Source organism: Carex rostrata, chromosome 4 (genome assembly GCF_964058835.1).
Source record: "Carex rostrata chromosome 4, lpCarRost1.2, whole genome shotgun sequence".
NCBI lineage: Eukaryota > Viridiplantae > Streptophyta > Magnoliopsida > Poales > Cyperaceae > Carex > Carex rostrata.
Window position 1 is genome coordinate 6171867 of NC_135921.1, and position 13833 is coordinate 6185699.

The following is a 13833-nucleotide window of genomic DNA, read 5'->3' on the forward strand; positions in this document are numbered from 1 at the left end:
TGTGCATTTTTTCTTGTCCTTGGCAATGTTAAAGTTTATTGTGTAGTCTAATCGTTCCTAGCTGATTCTATGATGTCAATTCCAGATATTAATTGGTGGCTCATCTGAGTGACATTTTATTGTAAATTAATTAATTTTCATGACTCAATTTCTCAAATTAGTCATGTTAATTAATAGCAAATTAGTGGCTAAAACAGTTTGACATATAGCAGAAAAATGCCAAAAATTTAAGGGTAAAACCTTTTCTAATATGGGACTATATCTAAGAAGGAATATTTAGTACATTTTCAAATTTATTATATGTGACTATGTGATCAGGTTGACACATATTTTGCATATAGTAGATTCATGACGCCTCTGTTGATGAACAATCCAGAATGAACGAGTCAATTGCTGGCATCAGTGTTGTAAATAACAGTATGTACTCGTCGGACGGATAGAGTACCATCAAACGATTATTCGGGAATAATAGAATATAATCAGAAATAATCGGCCGATTATTCGAAAAAATCTGTGACGGTTTGATCACCGCTAATGACTAATCATACAATTAATCAGTCTAAATAGACATTAATCGAAGCCGTTCGATGCACAACAAAACTTGTGTTGACTGATTTCAGATTTACTCATAAATTAAATTAAAAATACAAATCAATAGTTTGATGTGATGTTCGGTCGGAACCGTTCGATGCACAATTTGTGTTGAATGCTTTCAGATTTATGCAGAAAAAACAAGATGGATTTCTTTTTTTCTCGAATAGAGCCGAATCAATAATTCAATTCCTAAAAAAAACCAAATCAATTGTTCAGCTCTATTAATATTCATAATTTATCTCATCATAAATCACACAATGTGAAAAATTAATGCATGTGCATAGACATATCTACAAGTAACATTCGATTTTAAAATACATTCAATGCAGCATGTGAAGTCTCATGTATTATGTATACATCCTCCCCCACCCCTAGCTGAAATATAATTATATTTGATATAAGAATCATATATATGTGATGCAATTTTTACTATGTATGCATTTTATAATTACCTCGGTCGAACCAAGTTTGGGAGAATCAAATATGCGATATTAAGCAAGAAGCAAGCATATATATATATAACAACATTGGCCCATGAAACCTGCCTATATAAATATGCAAATTGCTAATTATTTTGACCATCTTTTTTTGTATTTTGTTATGGAATGAGATTAGCTCGAAATTAGCACGCAAATTAACATTAGCACACTGGTCGGAGAGAGCACACAATTATTTTGTTATGCTGTGAGAATTGAGAAATGGATGTAACAATTTTATGATTTGCATCTCCAAACTTCTACCCAAATTCTTAATTATATCTAAAATTTAACAAAGATACGCTGTGCTATCACAAAAGGAGAGGATTAAAATATATTTAATTATGGGGTACCAATTCAAAAAATGAAGTAATTTGACAAAACATTTAAAATCCTAATAAGTAGCTTTCAACTTAAAATTTGATCGACAATATATGTATATCATCCACGTAAAATAATAATTTGCTAGATGTTTGACTGTTGATCAAACAACTTAAATTTTACAATGACTAGTAAGTAATGGTCATTTACTGAATATCAAATGATACTCCAATTGCATGAAATTTAATACACAACAAATAAATTTAAGTCAACAGTATTTCTAAAAAAAATTCTGTTTTATCGGAAAAAAAAATTTTAGGTTGATTTGAATTATATTGTCAATAAATTTAAATCCATATTATATAAGCTAAAGATATTCATGAAAATATATATTACATATTCGGCCTCTGTGTATTGCTATTTGGAGTAAAAATAACACGAAAAACTCATATCTTGAAAGAAAATTAGAAATTCGAAAGTTCACAAATTGATGTGAATTAAACATGTTAAAAATTCGAAACTGCGTAATTTATTTCTCTTAGAGCATCTACATCCCTAAAACTCAAAAGAATTTCTAAATAACTGTTAACTACTTTTTAGAAATTATGGCCTTTAAATTTTCTAACTCTCACATCTATGAAACTCATTTTAGAGTTTCTATTAAGCCACGTCAGTAACAAATTAAAAAGGAGAAACAATTTGAGCCAATCATTTGGCCAACATAGAGTTTATAAACAGTTTCTTCATAAGAAACTTTTCTGCATAGTTTCTAAATAAGAAACTCTCCCACATCCCTGAAACTAGATTAGAAACTGCCACGTCAGATTAGAAACTCTAATAGTTTCAGGGATGTAGATGCTCTTAGAATTTGCATTAGTTGGGTTAATTTTTCTCTCAATATATTGCTACCAACTTTGTTTGGTACAATATGTATAGCATTTATGGAGATGCTGTAGAAATTGAGAAAAATGAACACAACGTGCTCCAGCAGTTACCACCCAGATTAGAAAAAAAAAATGCACAGAGACTAAGGCCAATGTTATCAAGACCAAGGTTCTGTAAAACATAAACTAATATACTACTCTAATATACCCTCCATACATAGCCTTATATTACCTTAACAGATGTGGTACAATTAATGTCCACTAGTTGGTTGTGCTTCATCAAATGCTACCTTACACATCCCCCTATTTGCTAACATAATTTTATGCTCTTTATTTTTCTCCTTTGTATTATTGTGAATTCGATAGTAAGGTAAAATTTTGAGTAAATCTAGCACCGATTAAAGTTTTTCCTTGTACATTCAATTTTAATATACATCTTCTTTCAACAAAAAAAAAATTAACATACATATTATTGTTAAGATTTAAACTTAATTTATTTATTAATTTTATATTTTATTGAACAGAAGAGTATTTGTATTTTTTAACTGATCATATGTAAGGAAAATAAAAAACCTTGAACATGATTTAAAGACCAAGTTTATGGGCTGTTTAATACAACTTAATGTTCCTTAATAATAATAATAATAATAATAATAATAATAATAATAATAATAATAATAATAATAATAATAATAATAATAATAACGACGACGACGACAATAATAATAACAATAACAACAATAACAACAACAATAATAACAATAATAATAATTATTATTATCCAGAATTGGATTGCGGATTATAATAATGTTAATTTTAATTGTGAGTCCTTAGATGACTTATGGCTTCTTGATGCAACTACACCTTTAAAAGATAGATTATTAGTGGAATTATTGAAAGAGCTATACTGTGAACTATTTGGTTAGAGAAAAATAAAATCTGTTTTAATGATCTCATCCCCTCTCTGTTAAGACTATTGGATCGAAGGTTATTTTTTTAGCTACTTTTTAGTGTCAATCTAAATCAGATAATTATTTAATTAAATCAAGTCTAATGCTCTTCTTTGATGTTAAGGATCTTTGAGACCTCATTCTAGAGGAAGAGGACAGCAGCCAGGACACAGCTCAAGTAGTGGATCTTCCCACAGAGGAGTCCAGCGAGGAGATAACTACTCAGGTTTCTTAAGCTGGCAGCCTCCAAAATCCAATGTCTGCAGAAGAGTTGGTAGAAAAGGATCAAGTTAATTGAGAAGAATTGGCTTAATTGTTGTCTTTGAAAAGTTATATTTTGTTAGGTTGATGTTTTGTTTGTTTGTGGTATTTATTTTGTTTGATATAGAATGTTTATTTGGAGTGTTGGATACTGTTATGAACTTAAGTTATTTGAACAACTGTATGACTTACTGTATTTGATTTTGATATCTATTTTGAGTATCATATCATATATATTTTATTTCAATATAAAATTGGTGAAAATCTTCACTATTTAAAAAATAATAATAATAATAAGGTGGAACAGGCTTTTTGGCTATATATACTTTTTCTACTAACGTAGGTGGAAAATGTTTTTTTTTATTTTTTATTTGAAGGTGGAAAATGTAAGTATGTGCTTGTACACCCACAATTTTATAACTCTGCACAGAAGTACCCACTACATATGCCTCCTAGCTGTGCGGCTGGGTCTTTCTCATGACTTGTTGGGTGGGACCCCAACACTGATCACATGATGAAAGAGAAAGGAGGAATTTCTATGTACATCCCTGATTTTATAACTAATTAAAACATTCCTTGTATCAGAAATATGAACATTTTTCTAAAACTGGATAAGAATTATAAATACATCATAATTAAAATACTTTTAAACGATTCAGATTTCATATTTCTATTTTGTAAATCAGGGTTAAATTTAAAAATTCTTCTGCAAGGAGGTGCATAGGTCATTTCAAGTATCCTTGGATAATAAATAAAATAAACTTCTAGGGGGTATATTTAGTATTTTTCTTTTTGCAGTAGGGGTATTTTAGTAAATGGTAGTTTGAATGGTACTGTTGACCAGTGTCTGGGACTGGGTACCGTACCTGAAATTGGGAACCACTGCGAAGTCAAAAACGGAATGTGCTGTTTTCTCGTAACGGAGTTCAATTTCTCGCGATAAATTCACGTTGCGAGATATTTAGTCATTTGCCCGGATGTGACCAATTATACATGGGGTTATTGATACATGTCTCCACCCTTTGCATTTCAAACATACATCACCAGGAAATTGGGGACAAGGTGGGTACCATTCTAAATTATAATATTGAAATTTTATTGATACAGCTAAAGACATACAAATAGTATTTGTATAATATTTTATTGATACAGCTATATATATGTGTGTGTATGTTTTCTAATTAATAAATATTAGGTGAAGGGTCTTTGAAAAGTTCATTAATTAAAAGAATGAGTTTACAAAAAGAGTCATAGGAAATCGAATGATTTCACATAAAAAAGAAAGAGAGACATTGAAATCATATTTAAATATAGTGCAAATATACTTTTTTAAATAATAATGTGTTCTTAAATTATAAAAATAAATTATGAAAATAGTGATATTGTATCACTTAGGAATAATGAACTCACTAGTCACTAGTATCTCGATTGTAATATATATCAGAAAAATATGATAAATTCACGAGATCATAAATATGTTTGATAAAATTTTAAATTATTAGTGTCAACGTCGTATCACAAGTGCACTAGAACTGCAAAATGCAAAGGATAACATAATTAAAGAGGAGAGCTATTAACTTTAGATAATTTGACAACTTGTGCGATCACCAAATAATAAAAAAGTATGAGTTGTGACATGCTTAATATGGACATAATTACTTCTCAATTTGGTAAATTTAGAATTCATCTTCATTTTTCTTCTCTCTCTCTCTTTTTCTATCTCTCTCTCTCTCTGTAATATCCGGAATAACACCAGTAGCTAAACTGATGTCCTTAATAATTTTAATGAATTTGGTTTGCTAATAGACTCACTTTTCTAAATAGAAAATTTAAATACAAAATAAATGAACTAAGAGTACAAATAGACTATTGGGCTAATCACATCAACGAGGGTAGAACTAGAAAGGAGTAGCAATATATTCCTCGTGAAATTGAGAGTTGGGTCCCACAATTCTTTCATGAGATACATATTTCGAATAAGTAAGTTTTCATAAATAGAACAATAGTTAGACATACGCTGACACAAATGAAAACAAGACTAACACTTGAAATCATGTATACAGATTTTTCATTAAATATTACATTATAATTTATTTATTACATTGTATTTGTTAGCTAAAATAATTGCACATTTGGAATGATGCCTCTGGCTACCTAGCGGGGTTTTGGGGGGAGGATTTGGAGAGATCTTGCAGCCTTGTTTTAATCTTTTTTCAATTCTCGTGCAAGATTCAGAATAAATAAGCGGAACACTCGCAGAGATTCTCGCCACCATTTGACAGAGACACCTGATTTTTCCTTCCCGACATGCTTCTTTTGACCTTTTTAACATGGGCTCAGCGTATGACCGTATTCAAACACCACCGAATCGGTCGGCCCACATCACGCTAAAAACTTCGTGCACCATGTTCACATCTTTACCAAGCAACAAATAATTATCATTACTATAAAGGGCACCGCCCGTAATCATGCTTTCGGTACTAACAGAAAATCTCATTAGAAGTCCAAGTTCGCCATCTTCAACATTCAGCTAGACCTTGTTCACTTCAGAAATTTTGAGACACTAAAACTGACAATTATGGCCTACTTGATCTATAGGGACGTGAAAGTGTCAGAACAAACATTGATCCAGGTGTAGAGAAGATGTCAGCATTTCACTTATCGCCTTCTTACAAAAGACCTCTGTGCTTATGTCGAGCGAAAGCCACACTCCTCTGATAAGAGGAAGAGAGAGAGAGAGAGTACTCCACAAAAAAAAAAAAACAGAGAGAGAGAGTTAAGTGGGAGTACTGACCTCTGAATTAACTTAAATTTTGAGTTTAAATATGGACCGTTCCATGAGAATCCGGGCCAATCCCGCTCGAGGTCGAATGCACTGTGACCCTTTTATATTCGTGTCAAAGTAGATTGGACGGTCCGGATCTAACCTCAAACTTCGTATTACCTCAGGAAAGATGAATTCGAGAAGTGGAGTCAAGTAGAAGTATCTCCTCTCTCCTCCTTTTAAAGCCAATCCATTCCCTTTCCTTCTCATCTCTCCCTCCCTCCCTCTCTCTCTCTCTCTCTCTCTCTCTCTCTCTCTCTCTCTCTCCCCCTCCCCCTCCCTTTCGCTCTACTAACATTAGAAATGGAGTTTGATCTGGAAAATCCGTTCACGTGCTCCGACGAGGAGGAATCGCCATCTGAGATGTACGGCACCGCTACCTCCGCCTCTGTTGAGTCACTTTTTGCGGCGGAATCCGATCACTCGCCGGCAGCCGGGGATAACTCTGTCCGACGCTCGGCAGTTTCTTTCATTTTTCAGGTAGTATAACGCTGGACCAAAGCTTAATTTGTCTGATAATTTACTGATGTTTAAGTCAGAATGTGAAAAATGCTGATAACTCTCTGCTCTTGGAATTAATTTAGGCACAATTTAGCTGTGGATTTGATCAGCACATTGCATATCTTGCCATTAATTACGTTGATCGATTCCTCTCCAAGCGTGAGATCCCGGTACAGTTTTTGAGCAAAGTAGAAGAGAAATTTACAACAAGAGATTGAATTTTTTTTGTGAATGAGATCACTAATAGATGCGATCTGATTTTTGAAACAGAGAGAGAAGCAGCCATGGGTCGTACAGCTACTGGCAATCGCTTGTCTCTCTCTTGCTTCTAAAATGAAGCGCTCTGATTTGTCTCTTACTGACCTCCAGGTAAGATTTACACTTCTCTTCTCTTAAGAGGACTGTTTTACAAATTCATCCTTCTTTTTATCCATAATTTTCTTTTGTAACTCTAATCTGATGCATTTCAGAAAGAAGAGGGTATCATATTCGATTCAAGCACGATTCATCGTATGGAGCTGTTGGTGCTAAGCACATTAGATTGGAGAATGCGATCCATTACGCCTTTCTCATTTCTACGATTTTTTCTGAGCTTTTTCTCGTCTAATCAACCCGCAATTCTCCTCCCGCTAAAGTCTCGGGCTTCTCAGATCCTCTTTGGAGCACAAAATGGTTCGTACATTCCCAAAATCATTTGCGTGGTCATTTTTTATAAATATAAGTTATTATAGTGCTAATTATAAAACTTTGCAGAGACGAGCTTGCTGGAGTTCAAACCATCACTGATCAGTGGGGCCGCGTTGCTGTCGGCTGCGCATGAGCTCTTTCCAGCGCATTTCCCAGATTTTGAATCAGCCATCTCAGCTTGCAAATATGTAAATGAGGTAAAAACAATTATGCAATTTTTTTACACTGTAAAAAAAAATCACATGTTAGTATCTGTTTACTCTCCGATCTCCATTTATGGAGCGAGTTAAGGTACTACGTGAAACGGATCGAATGACGGATTTGGATAATTGCATTTGTATTGTCCAATTGTTGTTGGGATCTTTTCATCAAAAAGATTATTGTTGGGATCTACTTGGTGTCGTTTTATCTTGTCATCTTGTGGGATATTTTCACATTTTTGTCATTATATATAAACCCCTGAAATTTTTATATATTTACATAATATAACATTTTTTTTTTTTTTTTTTTGAGTCGAATGCCCTTAGGCTACATTTTTTTATTGTTTGTAGGAGAGGTTGTGGGAGTGTTGTGCTGTGATGGCCGAAATTGCTGACGGTGAGTCCGCTTTGTGTGACGTCGCAGCTGAGTCCATTGCTGACACGCCGGTTACTGTACTCGCGGGACACATTTACACGTCGTCAGAGAGCGAGCAAACCGTTGGATCATCATCCGACGGCTTGGATCGCAAGAAGAGACGTATCTCCGCATCGCCTTACTACGTGTCGGTTCCCCAGTCGAAAGATCCGTATTACCGGTAGTAAAAGAGGGCTAGAAACTGAGAAAAAAAGAGATAATGCTTGGGATCTCTTCTCTGTTTTTTTTCCTTTGATGGTAGTTTTTGGTTGTATGCTAATATAAATGAAATATCGTAATATTGGTAAAAAAAAAATGGATATTTTGTAAATTGCTGAACATATGATCAGAACGGTTCCACGGACTAAAATCTAAACTTTGAAAATACAAGCAAATGGAACTATAATGTTAAAATATATATTCAATAGGCAGGTAATATATTATATAAAAAGAAATAAAGTTTGTTCAAGATATGATACCATGCCAAAATTGAAGTGTCAAGTCAAACAGAGAATGGAACTTCATTTCAGCCGTAGTCTGTAAATTTAGTGGTTTGCTAAAACCCTAGACGGTTACCCGAACTCGGTCCGCCCGTACCCATTATCCGAGGTACTTGTACCCGTGCCCGGGTATAGGTGGGTACACGAGTACGGGTTTGAGACTGACCGGATACTATTATTTGGAAAAAAATCCGTCCAACCCGTACCCGTCTTACTCGTGCCCGAAACCTGCCTACCCGGACCCGTTGTACCTCTACCTGGACCCGTCTACCCGAACCCGCATCCCTTTACCCGTTGTACCAACACCCTTTACCCGTTTAACCGGTACCCATTAACCCGTTTAATTTTGAAATTCAAATTTTTTCAAAAACAGAAAAAAAAAAGATAAAAAAGAAAGAAAAAAAAAGATAAAAAAGAAAGAAAAAAAAGATAAAAAAAAAAACCAAAAAAAAAAAAAAAAAAAACAGACAAAAAAAAAAGAAAAAAAAATATCCGGACCCTACCTGAGACACCGTTACCCCTACCCGAGACGGGCAGGGTAGAGTTTTTGAAAAAAAAAACCAGCCTACTCGTACTCATTCTACCTGAGTACCCACCCTACCTGTTACCCGTTCCGGGTTTACCCGATGTACTCTTACCCTACCCGAGAGCAAATCACTAGTCTGTATAGTGCATAGAGTGTATGTATAATTAAATGGATCATGATAACAGTCTCCGTAACTTTATTCTCGCAAAAAAAACCTGCACAAATTGTCAAAAAAATCATATGGAGACTGCTTAATCATTAATAAGTGTTTAGTAAATTGTTAGTATTTAACTTGAAGCATCAAAATATTTATCTTGAATTTTCAAAATATTAATCCCTCTGCAATTATCTCTATTAATGAAATAATAAATCAATCTCAGGCAGTGACCCATTTAGATATATTCTTACTTATAATTATGAAACTCGAATACGGAATTATTAAATTAACCCTAAAAGTTTATAGAGTTGTTATATTAAAAATAAAATCTACCTATTTGGAAACAAAATAATTATTTTTTCAAAATAATAGAAACTTAAGATATTGAAAAGCATCAAACGTTTGATTTTCATTTAATGTTTTATATTACCCTTTATATGGTAATATTTAATTTTATAGAAATAGATCTTATTTCAAGAACAACCATAATTTACATAATTAGTTTTGTTTAGAAAAATATAACTTGAAATAAGTAAATATGTATGGCTTGAAATTAATATAAAAAAGAAGAGGGAGGCTATGGTGCTCTGCAAATTATACCAACTTAGTGTGATTTATTTAAAGACGCGCACTGGATGAAAATACAAGCACGTCTAATGATTGTTAGTATCAAAAGAAACTAGATAGATATACATTGCAAAGCACCGTAGCCTCACCCATAAATTAACATAGTAAAATAATGAAAAATAACATTTAAATATTAGCGGCATTATAGTAATTTCGTGCTCAAATTTAGTAGTGTTAACATTTCAATAATTTAAGAGTTAGAGGACAATTATCACATACTGAAAAGTTAAAGGGGGTGATCCTCATTGGGGTTGGCAATGAGCTGGCTTGGTCCGAGCTCGGCTTGTTAATTCTGAACCGAGCTATCGTTGAGGGCATCGAGCTAAAACCTCAGCTTGAAATTGCGATAAGTCAGTTGGAGCTAGCTTGCGAGCTGACAAGCTAACTTGCTGGTTCTGACTAAATCTTGTTTTAAGAAGAAAATGAATTCTACAGTTTTTGGCTCGAGCTGAGCTGGGCTGAATCGAGTTAGACAATATAAAATGCACACAAATTCATACAAATTAAACATTGATGCCTAGCTGAGCAAACTCATGAGCTGGCGAGCATGCTAGGCCGCAACTTGAACTTGTTAATTCTGGATCAAGCTAGTGGAGAGCTGGCTCTAGGGGTGTTCAAATGGATCGAGCTAGCGGAGAATTTCGGTTTAAATGGTTCGATTGTTCTGTTCAAATGGTTGGGTTCGGTTGATTTTATGAAGTAATTCGGTTCAAATAGTTCGGTTCGGTTTTAATTTCTCAAAACCGAATAAATCAAACCGATCGGTTATATAATAATTCAAATATTATTTTGGACTTAAAAATCAGGAATAAATATTGATACTTTAGATATTTTAGAACATTAATATATTTGTATAAAATTGAACCAGTGTAATGGTATCTTAATTTTCATTTCTATAAAATTATGAATGTATTGGCTTATGTATTGAGTTTTGATTTTTTGAGATTGAATTCCTTTATTTGGTTCAACTGAACAAATCGGAGTTTAGTTTGGTTTAATCGGTTCGGTTTTAGTTTGGTTTGGCATTTTAATTTAGTCAGTTCGGTTGGATTTTAATTGTTCGGTTTAAACCGAACCGACTATTTGAACACCCCTAGCTAGCTTGTTAATAGCTCGATCCAATAACGATTGAGCTGTTAGCAAATAAGTCGAGTACGAATCACGGTTGAGACATGAGCTACGAGCATTTTTGCCACCCCTAACTTCGTCACAAATAGATGTTTTGGGAGGAGGGGCGTTATTTGTCACATGTGAGAAGATAAAGAGTCTAATGGTCTGAATTCGGATCATTTTCAAGACCACCTGTTTAATTACTAAGTTAATTACTAATTTCGAAGAAAGGAAAAAAAAACCATGTTATTTAATAGAGTGATATGAATGAACCTCAAAATTATATAATTATCATTCTTCAAATACACATAATACCAAATTAGTTGTATCATTTGAATTTATTTACATATTCAAATCCTCACAATCATGGAGTTTTCGGCTAATTTTATGTTGTGGACGCGAGGAAAATAAAAACTTAAGTATACAATGATGCATTAACTCGTTATCAAAGTCATTACTTTATCTCATAAATAAAAACGACATTGATGCCAACCTCCTTGTCATCATAATTTCAATCTAGGACATATCAAAACGATTCTAAAAAAACCATAAATAAAGTGTCATAACAAGGTAAAAAATTAATTGCAGAAATGAAATGTTAAAGCGATGACATTTGATTTGATTTGATGCTTTATTTAATGACACATTTCGCTTTCTAAAATAAAAGGTATGGTGTAGTTTGCTATTTAATAACAGCAATAAATAGAGAATAGACAACCAAATTCGTTATTAAATAATAAAACACCACGCCTCTGCAATAACATGGTGCAGTCAACGAGAGAAAGCGTACGGATAGGGCTACGTGTCAGTTGGGGGAATGGCTCTGAAGCGTCTCGTCCTTGCCTAAATCCGGTCGCGCCGTTTCCTCTTCGGCTACCGAACCGGTGAGATCATGACACGTGTCGGTTATAGCACTGGTACTTTTGCTACCGAATATTGATGGTCTTTGAGTAAAAAGGCGTACGTAATAGCAGCAGAAATTGAATTTTGGAGTGCGTATCCTCTGAGATATCTCATATTTTTCGTGACCGACGTGTCCGGTGCCTATTCGGGGTGGCATAGGGGGCCAGTATTATTTGAGCTTTGAGATTCGCTCAGAACGTATTGCAACGGTTGAGATTTTCCAAAAAGCCACGCAAAATATGAGATATCTCAGAAGATGCGAATTCTGAATTTTGGGGGATCATGCGTAATGCATGCATGGGACTGTTCCCGTACAAGGTACGTATGTATGCGTATAAAACGGGACAAAAGATATAATTCCGACAGTTATTAATACAAACTGGTGGTTCTGTTTTTTACTCTACTCTACGTAAGTGGAGATAGGGAGAGTGTTATTATGACTTTGGAAAATGGCGAAATGGAGAAGTTGAAAACTGAAAATTATATGTCAGTCAGTTTTCGATCGACGCTGACAGGACCTCTCATACAATGCTCTCCAGTAGGGAAAATCACTGTTTTCTTTAGTTAGGTGATTTTGTTTCTGCCACTTGTATATGTATAATTAAAATTTCAAGAATTGAATAAGAGCAATGTATTATTTCATTTTAATATAATAAGTTTTATAACAAAAATAATATTAAATTTAGTATTTGGAATATCACAAAATTTCTATTAACAATTATAGAGTAGTCATATTGACTTGTAATTTAGTCTCAGGTTTAGTAAAAATTTATCATATAATATAAACTGTGGAATGTCAAATTAAACATTCTTATTTAAAATAGTAATAAAAACTTTCATCATTTGTTTGATTGAGCAGCTAATCATGAATCAATCTATCATAAACCATAAAGTCTATGCAGAGCTCCTGTGCTCTGAGTTGACATATCTGCATACATAATTGTATTGAAATTTAAAAAAAAATAATAATGATAGGTTTAAAATTTTATAATAATAAAATAGTAGGTAAAAACTAGAAAGTTTTCAGCCTACGATGAATAAAAAAGCTCTCCCAACTCCCAAGTGCTAGACTAGCTAATGCACTGGACATGTGCACCCTAATGTAGCTACTGGAGATGAGGAGAATGATCAGAATCACGTGAGAGGCACGCCGATGCAGAACGTCACCTTTTATCTTGCTGATTTGTTTCCCTTTTTGCATATAACATCACCACGTCACACTTTGTTACTGGAGACGTAATCTCTTCTCTCCACGCGAGAAGAAATTTTTATTTTCAGAATTTATATTTAAATAATATAAAGTATTACATAAATTGCATTCATATTTTAATTCAATATAATATAAGGAATAAAATGTTTTTTTTAGAAAATTTTAAAGGACAAAAGAATAGGAAAAATAAGCATTTTTTTAAGGGATCATGATAACAATCTCCGCACTAACTGCCAAAAAAGTCATGGGGGGACCGCTCAATCATTAATACTCCGCAAAAAATGTTAGTATTTAACTTGAAGCATCAAAGTATTTATCCTGAATTTGCAAAGTATTAATCCATATGCAATGATATCTATTTATGACTGAATAAATCAATTAGTTAATTGTCCCCACACAAAATTTCTTTTTTTTTTGAATTGTCCCCGCACAACTGGGAACCATTAAATAAACAATCCCCTCATAAATACTTGTCAGTTATCCCCGCACAAAATTTCCTTTTTTTTGGATTGTCCCCGCACAATTGAGGACCATTAAATAAACAATCCCCTCACCCAATGATAAATACTTCTCACACATAATGATAAATACTTTATGTTACATAGATAAATACTCTATGTTACATAGATAAATACTTCTCAGACATAATTTCAATTTTCAGTAAAAACATCAATGATAAATACTCTA

General features: G+C 33.4%; 1 protein-coding gene across 1 annotated transcript; it reads left to right on the plus strand.

Moving 5' to 3' along the window:
* The first annotated feature begins 6538 nt into the window (after positions 1–6538).
* Positions 6539–8483, plus strand: CYCD6;1 (Cyclin D6;1). Its single transcript, XM_078300606.1, has 6 exons — positions 6539–6790; positions 6895–6981; positions 7082–7180; positions 7282–7483; positions 7565–7695; positions 8050–8483. Exons 1-6 carry the CDS (start codon positions 6614–6616, stop codon positions 8296–8298), a joined length of 945 nt encoding a protein of 314 aa, XP_078156732.1. The 5' UTR covers positions 6539–6613; the 3' UTR covers positions 8299–8483.
* Positions 8484–13833: the final 5350 nt, after the last annotated feature.